A 16,699-nucleotide genomic window follows, 5' to 3' on the forward strand; every position below is an offset into this window, starting at 1 on the left:
GAGACAGTGATGTGAACTTGAAGTGAGACTGGACAGGTGGTTTGCTGTTCTCCTCTGGTCACATTTGCGAGATGGGAGGAGCTGAATTGAAACCCAGGCTGGTTGGGTCAGAAGTACGATGGATCCAGAAGGGGACAAGAAAGTGTGAGAGCAGGAAGCGCAAGAGCAGGAACAAAGGACTGGAAGGGCAGTAGGCGGAAATTAGGTAATGTGTCCATTATGGCTCCATCGTAAGCATAATGTGTGTGGAAGGTGAGGACAGTTGGCTTGGGTTCCCCTGTGGGGTGCTGGAAGGAAATGGGGGCAAAATCACGGAGCGGGTGGCCCATTGTGACTAGAAAAGAAGCCTCATCCTGGAGAGCAGTCATTCCCTCCTAGTCATTCCCAGACTCTGGCGACACCTTGTTGATTTTTTTTTGTCTCATTTCATAGAAATGGAATCATAGGGGTTTTTTTTTTTTTTTGTGATCAATGGTTTTTGCTTAGCATGTTTTCAGGGTTCACCCGTGCTGTAGTATGTTATCTGTTGTTCACGCCTTTTTATTACCAAATAATATGCCATAGTCTGAGGGCATCCTGTTTTCTTTATCCATTCTTCAGTTGATGGACTTTGGGGTTGTTTCCACTTTTTGGCTATCATGGATGCTGCTGTGGTGAACATCCAAGTACAAGTTTTTGTGGGGACATAACATCTTCATTTCTCTTGGATTCATGCCAGGAGCAGAATTGTTGGGTCATATGGATCCTTGTGTTCAACACTCTTTTACCAGTGTCCACACCAGGTTACATTCCCACCATAGTGCACAAAGTTCCAGTTTCTCCATATCTTCAGCAATACTCTTTATTATCTGATTTATTGGGCATGGCCATTCCAATGGGTGTGAAATGTTTTCTTATTGTTTGTGTTATTTTTAAAAAATTAAAAAAAAATTTTTTGGTACTGGAGATTGAACTCAGGGGTACTCAACCCCTGAACCACATCCCCAGTTCTATTTTGTATTCCGTTTAGAGACAGGATCTCACCAAGGTGCTTAGCACTTTGCTTTTGCTGAGGCTGGTTTTGAACTTGCCATCCTCCTGCTTCAACCTCCCTGACTGCTGGGAATACAGGTGTGTGCCACTTCACTTGGATCTCACTGTGGTTTTGAATTGTATTTCCCTGATGGCTAGTGATGTTGAGCATCTTTTCATGTGCTTGTTGGCCATTTGGATGTCTTCCTTCCAGGATAAATCCTTTGCCCATTTTTAAATTGGATTGTCTTTTTTCTTATTGTGTGAGTTCTCTATGTGTTCTGGATACAAGTTTCTTATCAGTTAAATGATTTGATAATATTTTTCTCCCAACCAGTGAGTTGTCTTTTTAGCTGTGATGGTGTCCTTTTAAGCGTATTGCTGCTAGTCTTTATTTAAAAAAATTTAGGTTTCAGATTTATGAAAGAAATTCTTGTATGCAATGAAAACTCAGAAAATATTCAGAAATACACACACAAAAGGAATAAATGAAACATAATCTTCCCATTCAGAGGTAAGCACTGTAAACTTGGGGATTCCATTACTCATTTTATAAGTCTCATCAGTTGTGAATAGCTTTCCAGTTCAATATTTCTACAGAATCATTTGTATATTGCATAATCTTTAATAATGTGAATGTGCAGTTTACCCAAATAGTTCCTTGTTGTTGGGCACTTAGGTTGTTTTCAGTTTTTCACTGTTTTCAATGAAGTTAAATCTTTCTAAATACGCGTGGTTACTTTCTTTGGATGGGTTTCTAATATAGGATTGCTGGGTCAGAGTATATACTGTAAAAAATTTTTTTTTATAGTGCTGGGGATTGAATCCAGGACCTTATGCATGCTAAGTATGCTCTCTACCTCAGCTACATCTCTAGGCCCTGAATGCACATTTTTAAGGTTGTAGAAACTTGCTGCCTAATTGCCTTCCTGAAAGATTGCGACCAGCTATGCTCTGCCAGCCGTGTGTGGGAGATAGCCCTTGGCCAAGAAGCTCACCTGGTCCACAAAACAATACTATTAACAGTAATAGAAATAAACATTTATGTGCTAGGCACCGTTTTAAGCATTTAATACATATTGACTTGTTTAGTCCTTATAATAATTATCAAATTGGTGTTATTTCTCCATTTTACAGGTTAGATAATTCAGGCACAGAGAGGTTAAATTTTTGCCCAAGGTCAACAGCTGGAGCTTCAGGATTTGAACCTTGGAAGTCTGGTTCTTGAGTCCTAGCTCCTGACTACCTTGAGTTATTATTGGTTTAGATCTCTATCTTATACAATTATGGACAGAGGTAGCCATCTGTATAAATGCTCAGGAAGAAGAAAGCTTGGTACTGTTAAGCACGTGGTGGCTGTTGCTTTAAAATATTCATCATGCTAAGAAAAGCTCACACTTATTTTTAATTCGCTAAGAATTTCAATAACCTTTTTTTATTTATTTATTTTTTGTGGTACTGGGGATTGAACCCAGGGCCTTGAGTGTGCTAGGCAAGTGCTCTACCACTCAGCTACATCTCTGGGGCTTTTTAATTTATTTTTTAATTTTTAATTTTATTTTGAAACAGAGTCTAAGTTGCCCTGGCTGGTGTTACACTTTTGATCCTTTCAGCCTCCTAAATAGCTGGGATGACATCCTCTGCCACCGGTTATCTTTCCTGGCTTTTTGTTTTGTATTTCTAAGCCAGGGGTTGACCAACTCTTTGTTAAAGGGCCAGGGAGTAAATAGTTTAGGTTTGTGACATAAGGTCTCTGTGGCCACTACTCATCTCAATCACAAATCTTACTGATATTTAAATTACAAAACTAGGTGGCTGGCCAGTGGGCCATTGAGTCAAACCTGTGTTGCAGATGACCCTGTGGGTTTTCTCTCCTTGGTCGTTGCTTCTTGGCCTCTCTGCATTCTGGAATAACTTGACTGTCCATGCCAGATCTATGGCTGCAACCTGTTCATGTTTTATTTAGAATGTTTATATCTCTGTTCAGGAATGAGTCTTATTCATGTGTGTGTGTGTGTTTCTTTGTCAGACTTTGCTTCATAAAATAAACAGGGAAGTTTTTCCATGTTGTGGAACAAAGAATGATTTATTCTTTGAAAGACTGGTAGAATTTTCTCCAGAGAAACTATCTTGACCTGATATCACTTTTGGAAGTTAGTTCTTTGAGATCTCTTCCACTTTCTTTCAGGGTTATTGATCTCTTCATGTTTTCTACTACTCCTCCTTCCCGCTCTGCCCCCAGTACTGAGGAGGAAACCAAGGCCTCTAACACTGAACCACATTCCCACCTCTTTTTTTTTTTTTTTTTTTTTTTTAATTTTGAAATGGGTGTCTTGCCGTTACCCATGCTAGCCTCTAGCTTACTGTTCTTCTGCCTCAGTTTTCTGAGCAGCTGGGATTACAGGTATGCATCACTGTAGCTAGTTCTTTTACTTTTGAATTGATTTTGGTAATTTATATTTTTCTAGAAAATCACCCACTTCCTAGATTTTCCAAGATTTTTTTTTCATTGATTTAGGCCTATTTTATTCTTACCCATATCTTTTTTATTTGATCTTCTCATTCCTTATGTTGCACTTACTTTTAAAAATTAGTTTTGATAAATGTTTATCTCTTTTATTGGTCTTTTGAATACTTGCTCTGAAGTTTAATTATCAATTGTAATAGTATTTTCCTTTCTAATATGTTCACTTCTATTTACAATTTTCCTTCTCTTTATAAGTTCTTGAATTATCAGATTATTTATTTTCATTCTTTTTGTATAAAAGTGAAAACATTTAAGACTGAATTTTTGTGTGAGTACCGGCTTGTCTGTAGCCCATACACTGGGGACATATGCCTCTCATTGTGGGTATTTTCTAAGTACTTGTGATTTTAGTTTTGTTTTTCACTTTGACTCAGTAGGGTTATAAGAATATGCTTTTAAATTTCTAAAAGTTGGGGATTTTAATTTTAAAATTTCTCGTTAATTTCAAGTTTTATTGCTGAATGTTCAGAGAATGTGACTGACCTGGGTTTTATTTCTTAGGCTTTATTGAGATTTGCTTTGTGGCTTTCTATTTTTTTCTAAGTGCTTCAAGGGTGCTGGAAAAGAAGGTATATTTTCTGTTTTCAGTTTACATGTTTGTTTAGTTGTTACCATTAATGGTGTTATCCAGACTCTCTGTCTCCTATTCTTTTTTAAGTTTACTTGGTTTTTCAAGACTGAGGGACATGTAATCCTTTCCCACAACTCTTGTGTTTCTGTCTTTTCTTTGTACAAAACACACTGGTTGGTTGTCTGTCTTTGTCTGACTTATAAATGCAAATGTTAAAGTATCTGGACTGGGAAAGAAGGGAACAAGCAGCTAAACTGAATTCCATTTTAATCATTTTTACCAACGTGTACACGTTTGCCTGTGTGTTTGAGTGTCTTTGTGTGTTTCTGTAGGAGTGTATTTATGGTTTGGCATATACATCTCCCTTGGTTGTGAGTGTGTCAATATTTTCTCCTGTGTGTTGGTCATTTTAAGTTTGACATACACGTTGGTATATACATGTTCATCTGTAGCATCTTTTTGTTTAACTTGAAGCTGAAACATCAGGGCTAGGGGTTGCCTCACGCTAGTCTGGCTTTTTGTGGAGCGGCTAAGAGTCAGAAAGTTCTGCCTCCCTGTGTGTTAACCCTTCTAAAGCTTGGTTTCTCTCTCCCGGCAGCGGAAGATCTTCCTGGTAAGTGGGCTCAATACTGACAGCCTCTCTCTGGCACTCGTTCTCTGCTCTGTATGGGGACCACATCTGAGCACACCAGGAGTGCTAGGACTCTGAGCCCCTGCTGTCACCCTCTCCCCATTGTGCCTGTTCGTATGCCCCTGGCCTGGCTTCTGCTTACACCCTTCATGAGAGGAACTCAAAGGACTTGCTATTGGCTCCAAGAGGGCCCTTTGCATTTTTATAAGTTTGTTGAAGGGTCCTCAGGTTATTTTATGACCTGGTGCAAGCTCCTCTGAGATCTCCTCACCATCCTCTCATAGGAGTCCCAAAGTGGACTCTTTGGACACCTTGCCCTTGGCCTTTCTCACTGCACTGGATGAGCTGCCATGGTGTGGATAGGCACAGACTGAATGCCCAGCTGCATGTGGGTTTTGGGGCCAGCCTGCTTGGAATGACCATTCCTCCCTCAGGGAACTGGCTAACTTCCTGGGAGATAGGGTACATTCTCTAGACAGGACATGGCTGGAGGACCGTTCTCCACTCGAGCTAGAGGAGATAAAAAATGGGAAGGCCAGTGTTTGCCACGCAGACAACGGGGCCTCCTCTTCCTGCAAATGTGAGTGATAGGAGGAAGGAAAGGGTGGAGAGAGAGTCCTCACGACTTCCTCTCTGCTCACCCAGTTCCTGCATTTAGCCATGTCTTCTGAATAAAGGTCATTTAATCCTTTTGATTTTTAGGGGTTCTGTCTCAATTTGACCTCTAGGAAATCTAAGTTCAGATTTCCAGAGTGGGGACGGGAATAGGATAGGTCATTTGTATCTGAGCTTTCCTAGGTTTAGTGCATTTTATTCATCAATAATACATTATTGATACTTCCCCTCAGAGTACCCTTGGTACCCTCTGATTTTAGCATGGGTATGTCCCTGGGATATAGAGGGCGCCATGATGATCATACCCACTTTACAGAAAGGCTTGAGAACCTGGCAGAAACACACACAACAGGGGCAGTGCCGGGCCAGAGCCTCTACCTCTGGACACCAGGCAGGCTACGCACCTTCTCCTCCAGTCTGTTGCCTGGAGAGGCAGGGTTTTAGCTCCCTGCTCCTCTAAGCTTTCCTGACAGGTGATCCTTGACATCTGGGCCAACCCAGCGGCCTTGGTGGGGATCCATTGAGAAGGACCTTGCTTACAAGTTGTTTCTTACATGGTCTCTTCCTTCCTCCCTACCCAGGAAGAGGAGTTCATCGACTGGTGGAGCAAATTCTTTGCCTCGATAGGGGAGAGGGAAAAGTGCGGCTCCTATTTGGAGAAGGATTTTGACACTCTAAAGGTGAGGTCTCGCTCCAGGATGGGGTTCTCTTCAGGCCTATAGTAATCTCTGGTCACCTGGGAGGGGCAGTGAGAGATACTGCAGAAAGAGAGAGAGAGAGAGAGAGAGAGAGAGAGAGAGAGAGACAGAGACAGAGAGGGAGAGGGAGAGGTGTGTTTGGGAGTAACAAATCCTGATGTTTGGGAGTAACGAATCCTGATGAACTAACTGGCGTGAGAAAGGTAGAAAGGTCACCCACTGATTTGGACCAAGAAGTAAATGTGGGCTGGGATAACTAAGAAAGTATTTCCAGGTACCTTAATACCTGCAGTATTTGTAGGTAAACTGATGCTTGATATTTGCCTTAAAACGAGCCTTCAATCTCCTCCCCCCACAAAAAAAAAAAAAAAAAAAAGGAAGGAGGAAGATACAGGTATGGGTGAGAGATACTGCAGAAAGACAGATTTTAAAAAGACAGAAAAATGATTAAACCTACAAAGCATTAGTGTTAATATAACATTATATTATAATATAACATTAGTTATTATAATATAACATTAGTTATTATAATATAACATTAGTTGTAATATAACAACTAATAGGTACTTAGGGATTTGTAGTACTATCTGACTTTTCCTAGTGTCTTTGAACTTTTCTATAATAGAAAATATGAAAAAAAAGAAAATTTATATTAAAATAAAAAGTGAAATCAGTCTGAGAATGTACCTGTGGCCTCTGACCTTGATTATTGGGACAGAAATTACTTAGAAAATAGAAAATTATGGTGAATCCTGTTTCTAGGGATAAAACCAGGGCTAATCAATCCAATTCTGGTATTTTGAGGAAGTTCAACAGCTACAATTATGCTTTTAAAGAGTGGATTACTTTTTAAAAAGATGACCCAAAGTGACTCAAAAATCACTCCCCAGAGGAGTCCCAAGTCCCCTGTGTAGGGTTGCCAGGTAGAATTCAGGATGCCAGGTTAAACTTTAGATAACGATGAATGATTTTTTAGTACAAGTATGCTCTAAATATTGCGTCAGACATACTTATCTAAATTTTTTTTTATTTATCCAAAATTAAAATATAACTGTGTGTCCTATGTTTTCACTTACTTCTTCTGGAATCTAAATGAGAGAGAGTCCGTGTCTCATGATTACCCACAGGCAGGGACAGGAGAGAACAAGGTGGGCAAAGGCTATCAGACGGATGGGAATGGCCCCCAGGCTCCACAAAGCAGGTGGAATAAGTGGGGGTCAGGGCTAGTCGGGTGGCCTGGGCTTTCAGCTGATTCTTCTGTCTGAGAGTCTTTGGTGTGGCCTCTGGAAGGTAGTTTCACAAGGTGGCGAGTGTCATCTCTGATGTGTCGGAGACTGCCTGGTAATCGTGCCTGGAGACCTGGCTGCTCAAAGATGAGGTGGCAGGCGGCAGCAGCTTCTCGGTCTGTGAGCTCTTCATTGACTTCACAGTTGGGTACGTGAGGTTGGGCAAAGAGACAGGGCTATTTGTGTCTCAGGAAGAAGGTTCAACACATTAGGTCTGGCATGTGGTACTGTGGCCTTGCCAAAAAATGAGACAAACCAAGCAAGATTGAGGACTGCTGCCAGGGTGGCCCGAGGCCCTGGCCCCTCTCTGCTCCCTAGGATGCCGGATGCTGAATTGGCACCCAGCCCTCCTGCTTGACCTCTCCGAGGAGGCCTCCAGCAGCATCCAAGTGAAAATAGCCTGTCCAAAGCAAAAGGCATTCAAACTATTTCTGGGGGAAAAACTAGACTTAGAAGGAACACTGGTCCTCTAAGGATAAGTAAACAGAAGAAAGCCAGCATAGCCTATAGCATAATGGAGAGAACAGAGTATACAATGAGTGGAGAAAAACATGTTTTGGAATTCACTTACCTTAGAGACAAAACCCAACTCATAGTCTGCATACCAAAATGAAAGCAAAAGATGTAACAAAGAATTTAAAACTGAAGTCATAGAAAAAGCACAGTAGAAAAAGAGCAACACATATTGGTTTTCCTAATAAACAAAAATGGATTAAACTCTCCTATTAAGTGTAAAGGACTTCCAGACTCTATCAAAAGTTGAAATTCTTTCTAGTATCTTTATAAGACACCTCTAAAATGTACAACTTAGAATGGTCAAAAAGATGCTTTGGCAACCAATATTTTGGCAAACAAAATCAGGTAGGTATGAACAAAAGGGAAGCAGGTAGAACTAAAGTAAAATGCAAAGAAAAAAAAGAATGTTTTATTGAAATAAAAAATATGCATTTCAATGAAAAGACTCTAAAGCTTAGAAATATTTAAGCAAAAATGGATAGGAATATATAAATAATTGCTTCAGACAGATAAAACACAGAAATTAAAATTGAAGTGGGATTTTAATATATCTTACTTTTTGACCAGTCAATAAATAAATAAAAAAATAAAAGACATGAATAACCAGGTAAATATTTTTTAAGCTGTATCAAGTTAATTTTATAGCTTTATATGAAGTTACATTTGTAGCTTTAAAATAGAGGATAAAAAATCATGAAAATAGAGAATACGTTTTTTCTTAATGCTCAGAGAATGCTTACAAAATTTGATTACATATTAGTTTAGTAATAAGTTGCAAAAGCAGAATCATACAAGACAGCTTGAAATAAAATAAAATGAGAAATTAATAACAAAAGTTTAAACAGAAAGTTCAACCAGTTTGAAATTTAAAAGTATTTTATTAGGACTTCCCGTATGAACATGACTGCATAAATCAGCATTTTTTTCCGTTTTCTCTTGGAAATCATTCAAACCCACAAAATCCATTTTTTTCCCCAGAAAAGTTGGAAACAAATACAAGTTACCGACTCCAAAATATAAGTAAGGGCTGCCCAAGGACAAATGAGATTGGGTAGAGACCACTCAGCAGTAAATGAAGAGAGGATGCATGCAGGAGGAGGAGGGAAGCTCACAGGGGTAGCAAATCTCAGAGAGCCCGAGTGAAAATATCCTTCCAAGTGGAAGAATGCTGATAATTATTTAAGGCGGGTGATGAGTACATGGGAGTTTGTTATCTATTTTCTTTACTTCTGTGTTGTTTGAAATTTTTCATGATAAATGGTTTCAAAATACAGTTCTTGAAATTGAGGTTGCACTCTGAAATATGAAAGCTAATCCCTGTTTGCAACACTGGCTGTGGGAGCTTTGGAGACAGGCTCAAACTGATGATAGAAGCCTCCTTAGACTGGTTTGGTTCCGAGAAGCCAAGATGGTAGATAGAGCCACAGGAGAATCACACAGATGAGCCATTTTTGCAGGAAGCAGTCTGCCTCTGTGGTAGGAACAGAGGAAGCAGCAGGTTCAGGAAAATCCAACTTACTTAGTGACAAGTAATAATAAAATAAATGGCACAGAATTAATTTAAAAATTCTGGGGGGAAGAAAAGGAAGGGAAAATAGAAATCAAATTTACCAATAAAAGAGGACATATGTCCACCAGAAAAATTTTGCCAAGGTGCAGAAGAGATGGAACATTTTTTCTGTGAGCTGTATAGAAATGGGTCTGTTAGAAAGCAAAGCAAGGGATGGCGAGGCGAGTGGAGAGGAGCCGCGAGCTGGTAGGACTCAGGGAAAAGGAAGATGAAACATGATATTGGAAGGAGCAGAGGGCAGCATGGACACATGGAAACACAGTCAGGGGCACAGAGGACAGAAATGACAAAAGCAAGCAAATGATGGAACAGAAAAAAATGTTAAAAAGGAAGGAGTAAAGAGAAAAGGCCAGATATTGATGTCAGAGAAAGGAGACCCAACATTTGCAATATTTGGCCTCTCTGAAGAAGATAACCCAAACAGTGAAGTGAAACAAGTAAACGTAATAATTTAGTCCAGCTTCACTGGAATGAAAGAATATAGAGTATACATTTTGAAAAGGTCCACTGTGTGTGAAGACAAATGGACCCAGCTTGGTCAACTCTGAGACACATACTAGAGTAATTATTGTACTTCTGAGTCAAAGAAAGAATTCTTTGGGTGGCCATAGTTCTTTCTCATCCCATAGGGGTGGGGGAGAGATAAATCAAGATGACTTCAATTTCTCCACAACATTCAGAATCTTAAGACTGTAAAGCACCACGTATAGGATCCTCAAGGAAATGCAGGGTGACCCAAGGATTTTACATTCAGCCAAGCTGTCCTTGAGGCATAAAGACTATAGAAAGCCAGGTATGCATACTCAGGAACTGAGGTAATACAGTTCCTGTGAGTCCATCTTGACAGAACTCTCAAGGAATGAACTTTAGACAGCTAGCAACTGCTGGGGGAAGCCACAGCAGGACTGTTTGTGATCCCATTTTACCTGAGAATGGAAGGGGAAACAAGTGGAAGGCTTAGGCTAAGAAGGTAATAGATACCACATATGATATGGTAAATGCTGAATGGACTGAAAATGATAAAACTGACAAAATTTAAGTGGAGAAGGAGGAAAGGAGTTGAGATATAGAGTAAGGACATTAATTGTTCTATTATAAAAATAATGGAGTGGACAGATTAAAAAATGTGTAGATCACATAATAGGACTGTAAGCAAATTAGGAACAAATTTTCTTAACTAATGGTTAAGGAAGATAATGTTGCCTGATTCTAGGTGATGGAGAGGGAGAAGGAGGAATTTTTGATTATTTTATCATTTCAATTTATCTCATGCCCGTAAACACTGTCCCTAAAGACATAGAGGACTAAGTATTATCAGTATATATAATTTATAATACCACAAGCAGCTCAGGTCATCCTAGATACCAGAAGACAGACAGACAGAGAGACACACAGGTGTGCACACACACACACACACACACACACCCTGTGCAGCCAGAGATTTTTAAAAAACCTATGAAACTAGGAAATCCCGTGGCTATCTAAATGTAAGACAAATGTACAACTGAGGTTAAAAGTATCTGTCATACAACTATCTGGAACATCCATTGCTTATTACAAAATTTAAATTTGATCTCAAAACAAAATCCGTTAAATCAGACTTCAAAGCAAAATCTAACTCTAAGTCAAAGAGATTCATAAAGATTGAAGAATAATAAGTTGGAAAAATGTGTGCCAGGCAAATGTAAATGAAAAGAAAGCAGAAGTCACAATGTTAATACTAGAGATGAGAGTTTTCAGGTTCCTAAGACTGAACAAGACAAAGGGTGGCACTTTATGGTACTTAATGGTACAAGTCTAAGACAGGACAGTAATGAGAATATTTATATGGGAAGCAAAAACAACATCATTATTTACAAAATAGAAATTACAGGAGATAGAAGGAGCAATAGAAGCATACTGAAAAGTATGGAGAGATTTTAATTCACTTCTCTCAGTTCATATCAGATCACGGGGATAAACAAGTGAGAGGATACAGAAGGCCTGGCATAATTAATAATCCAATTGAACTTGGTAGCCTGAACATAAAGACTGTAACATTATAAAAAATTACCATGCAACAGGGAACAAGGAGAATATTAAATTTTAAATAGTGATGCTATTGCAGACACCATTTTCTGATTACTATTCTATAAAATTAGAAATTAGCAATAAGATCCATAGTCCCTGCAGCCTCTTCTATCTGGATGATTAAAAAATACAAACCCTCTCTTTTAACAATTTTTGAGGGAAAGAGAACACAAACCAAAAGTGCAGAATGTCTAGGAAAGAATGATAAAACACTGGACATTAAAACTTACTGGTTAAGTAAGTTTAACCAGTAAAGCAGCATTCAGAGTGCATTTATTGTCTTCAGAACTTTGGTTAATTATAAAAGAATAAAAACTAAGCATCCGATTCTGAGATCAAATAATAAAAATAAAACTGTAATTACACAATGAAAATGAAAATATTATCTAGCAACACAAATGGGACAATGCCAAGAGAGTAGCAAGCAGAGGCAATTTCATAGCAGTAAATATTTTCATATCTTAAAAGATGGAGTAAATAATAATAAAAAAAATAAATAACCGGGCTGAGGTTGTGGCTCAGTGGTAGAGTGTTTGCCTTGCATGTTGGTCCTCAGCACCACATAAATAAATAAATAAATAAATAAATAAAATAAAGGTATGGTGTCCATATACAACTAAGAATTTTAGAAAATGTTTCATTAAATTAAAAAATAAATAATTTATAAATAATAATACATTAAAACACAAGGAAAATATTAAAGCAGAAATGAGAAACTAGAAAAGAGAAAATTATAAAATTAAAATATCTGAGAACTGATCCTTTAATTAAAATGAATCAATTACATAAATAATCCTTCAGCTGATTTATTTAGAGATGTAGAGAAAAACCAGCCAAAATCCATAATGAAAGTAGGGACATAGTAATGATAATGGAGAATTAGAACATTTCAGGAGAATTCTAAGTTCTATGGAGGGCCCTTTGTATCAGTGAATTTCACATCTGCAGATTTAACCAAGCTTGGATGAAAAATATTTGAGAAAAAATTGTCTTTACTGAACATGTACAGACTTTCCCCTGTCACTGTTCTCTAAACAATGAATAAGTAGTTGTTAAAACTACTTACATAGCTTTTGTGTTGTATTAGGTATTACAAGAGAGTGATGTAAATACATTGGAGCATGTGAGTAGGTTAGTTGAAAATACTATGCCATTTTCTGCAAGGCACTTGAGCATTTAAAGATTTGGGTACTGCAGGGATACCCCATGGGTTCTGAGAGCTGACTAGATATTTTCATACAAATAAAATTGAAAATCTCCTTGAATATGAGTTAATTTGAAGGAAAAGATAAATACCAGGAATGTCTCAAGAAGCAACAAAAAACTACGAAGGAGACAGGGAAATTACCAAAGAATTACCTCCAAAGAAAGAGCCACGGTCAGAGGATTAAGGAGGCAATTACTTAAATATTAAAAATAATAATAATAATTCCTGTGATACATGTACTATTCCACAGCAGAAAAAGAATTAAAAGTAGAAAATCTTGGATTTCTTATGGAGCTAGAATTGCCTCACCACCAAATCTGATAAAACCCACTCATGCAGATAAATCTCATTTATGAGATGAATATATGTACAAAATCTTGAAGAAGACAAATAACCCAATCAATAAATGGGTTAAGGAACTGAATGGACACTTTAGAAAGGAAGATATACAATCAATCAACAAATGAATGAAAAAATGTTCAACATCTCTAACAATTAGAGAAATGCAAATCAAAACTACTCTAAGATTTCATCTCACTCCAATCAGAATGGCAATTATCAAGAATACAATCAATAAAAAATATTGGCGAGGATGTGGGGAAAAGGTACACTCATACGTTTCTGGGTGGGAATGCAAAGTGGTGCAACCATTATGGAAAGCAGTATGATTCCTCAGAGAACTTGGAATGGACGCACCATTTGACCCAGTTATCCCATTCCTTAGTTTATACCAAAGGGCTTAAAATCAACATACTACAGTGACACAGCATATCAATGTTTATAGCAGCTTAATTCACTATAGCTAAAACATGGAAACAACCTAGATGCCCTTCAACAGATGAATGGATAAATAAAATGTATGTATATATGATGGAATATTACTCAACTTTAAAGAAGAATAACATTATGGCGTTGCTGGTAAATGAATGGAGTTGGAGAATATCATGCTAAGCGAAATAAGCCAAACCCCAAAAACCAAAGGCCGAATGTTTTCTCTGATATGCGGATGCTAATTCACAATAAGGGTGTATAGGGAAGAATAGAGTTACTTTATGTTAGGTAGAGGGGAGTGAAGGGGGAGGGGAAGGGATCTGGGGGTAGGAAGGATAGTAGAATGAAACAGACATTATTACCTCATATACATATATGACTGCATGACTGATGTGACCCTATAATATGTATAATCAGAAAAGTGAGAAATTAACTTATGTATGATCTATCAAAATATATAAATGCCTTCTACTGTCATGTACAGCAAATTAGGACAAATAAAAAATTAAAAAAAAATTAAAGACGACCAAATGGAACCAAATCACATATTAAAATACAAAGTCATGCATGATAGTGAAATTGACTTTATTATAAAAATAGGGAGAGCTTGACATTAGGAAATCATTAATAATATTCATCATATTGAAAGGTAAAATTAACAAAGACTTTCAAAAGATAGAGAAAAGCATTTGATAAAATTCAGTATCTATTGTTGATTCTTTGGATTGAATAAAAGGAGTTTCCTTAATGTTAGAATATATCTCAAACCAATAGCCAGCATCCAGCTTCATGACTTCAGCATGTCTCTTTATTCCCAGAAATTGGATCTTTTTCAAGAATGTTTCTAAGTGCATTTTATCTGGGGAGAGGGTCCATAGCTTATTGATTGGAGAATTACTGAAGAGCTATGTGATTCTGTACAGGCCTAGATACCAGAGGGAAGCCCTGGGGGCAGCCCTTTTGACAAAGACGGGAAAAGACTTACCATTTCCACATACCTTGTTCTGTGTATTCTAACCATTTCCACGTCAACAAAAAGAAATTGGCGGACCTGGCAAGGTGGTGCATGCCTATAAGCCCAGCGGCTTGGGAGGTTGAGGCAGGAGGATCACAAGTTCAAAGCCAGCCTCAGTAACTTAGGGAAGCACTTAGCAACTCAGCAAGATCCTGTCTCTAAATAAAATATTTAAAAAGGGATGGGGAAGTGACTCAGTGGTTAACCCCCCTGGGTTCAATGCCCAGTTTAAAAAAAGAAAGAGATCACTCATTTTAGAAAGAAGATGACAAAATTATCATTATCATCATGTGTGGAGGATTTGCTTGATCACCTGGGGAGAACCAACTACTAAGTCAGAACCATCAGGAGAACCCAGGAAGATGATGGCAGTTGTTTAGAAAATCTAGTGGAAGAAAGATTCACATTTGCAATACCAAGAACACATTTATCTTTTAACTAGGCTAAACTTAGTGGAAAGCATGTAGGCTCTACATGAGAATTACTACAAAAATTAGGTCTTGAGTAAATTGAGCATCAGATTATGTCTCTGGATAAAAATGCTAATACTGTAAAGATCTCAATTCTTTTCTCCAAAATTAATTTTAAATTTAATGCAAGTCTAATAAAAATTCCGAAGAAACATTTGTTTAGAACTACACTTAACATTCCAAAATTTCATCTGGAAGGACTTCAGTAACAGAACTGTGTTATGGAGCCGCGGTAATTAGACATAGTGTTAGTGAGGAGTAGACAGAACAATAGAGCAGAATAGAAAGATTACCACCAGTGGGATATGTGATCCTTTAGTGTGTGATACAAGTCACTAGGAAAAGGAGGAACAGTTTAAACAAATAAGACCTTAGATAATTGCATAACCATTTGGTGAAAAAGAATTTGAATTCTTCCCTCATGCTGTGGACCAAATTGAATTGAGTGCTTGATCCTACTGAAAGAAGAAGACACTCAAGCTTAATTTTAAAGGCAGAAGCTGTAAAGAAAAATATCTTTATGAGACTGACAATTTCTGGAATGGCTAAGAAAACAAACAAATGTAACACAAACACACAAGCATGACATCAACACACACAAACATAAACATACCATAAAAATACCACAAACATATCATAAACACAATTGAAAGATAAGCGATGAACTGGGACAAGATTATGTGTAAGATGTTTGATAGACCAGTGGTTAGTATCCTCTTCATACAAAGAGGTCTTTCAGATTAGTACAGGATAGAAAACAGCCACCAGGAGACACTAAAAGGACAAATGACAAGGAGGAGCAGTTCACAGAGAAGAAATACAGATGGCTGATAAACCCATGCAGGTTTTTCCAGTGGCCAAATAAATGCGAGTTAAAAATTCAACGTACTTTCATCTATAAAATTAGCAAATTAATATTTATCAAAATTAAGTGATGGAGTCAGGCTTAAACAAGGCACATTTGCACTCTGTAGTTGGAAGAATGAATTTAGACAATTTTTCAAGAAGGCAATTTGTGCTCATCAAAGATCTTCAATTTTCATACCTTTTGACCAGGAATTCTATTTCTAGAAACTTAACATGGAGATACATTTAAATGAATGCACAAATGCATATGTGTAAGAGTTTTTAAACTCCTGTCATTTATGTGTTTTTTTTTAAATTGAACAATTACAAAACTAAATGTTCATCATAAATGATGGTACATTTATATAATTCAGTATTATATTGCCATTAATGAGAGGTCATGTAGAAGTATATTTTTGACCTATAAAGATATTCATGGATCATTGTTAAATTAAAAAAAGTTATAACACAATTTATTTCCTGTGACTCCATGTTGTTAAAAAAATAAAATTAAAAACAAACAAGAAAATGTTCAAAAGGACGCATGCCTATTTTTCATCGTATAACTATTTATTATTTGAGGGAATTTAAAACAATATTAGTTTTTATATTTTATTATAATTTCTGATTTTTAGTATTGTTATCACTTGCATAATTAAATATTTCTTGGAAGAGAGAGAATTTGAGCTGGGCTGAAATCAGAAAGATGAGAGAACAACTGATCTGTCTTGACTATTAATTTCAGTTTTAAACAATTCATCATGTCTACCTGTTAACAACATATTAACCTGTTCAATATTGCTACTAATTAGGTCATTTTATCATCTGTAAAAAAGTACTGTTTCATTTATGCCTAAACAATTCCAAAGCCCTTCTCTAGTAAATAATTGTTGGC

At 37.3% G+C, this 16,699-nt stretch overlaps 1 protein-coding gene across 23 annotated transcripts in view; it reads left to right on the plus strand.

Annotated features, from left to right (window-relative positions):
• Dysf (dysferlin) overlaps window positions 1-16,699 on the plus strand; it is a 209,931-nt gene that overhangs the window by 167,120 nt on the left and 26,112 nt on the right. For 16 of the 23 annotated variants that reach the window (XM_047522101.1, XM_047522103.1, XM_047522108.1 and 13 more), the window contains one exon: window positions 5,937-6,035. In XM_047522101.1, the coding sequence (XP_047378057.1) occupies window positions 5,937-6,035 (99 nt within the window). Of the gene's footprint in view, window positions 1-4,707; window positions 4,723-5,936; window positions 6,036-16,699 lie in introns of all 23 variants that reach the window. The other 7 variants (XM_047522099.1, XM_047522104.1, XM_047522094.1 and 4 more) reach the window with 1 other exon arrangement.

Source organism: Sciurus carolinensis, chromosome 13 (genome assembly GCF_902686445.1).
Source record: "Sciurus carolinensis chromosome 13, mSciCar1.2, whole genome shotgun sequence".
Taxonomy (NCBI): Eukaryota; Metazoa; Chordata; class Mammalia; order Rodentia; family Sciuridae; genus Sciurus; species Sciurus carolinensis.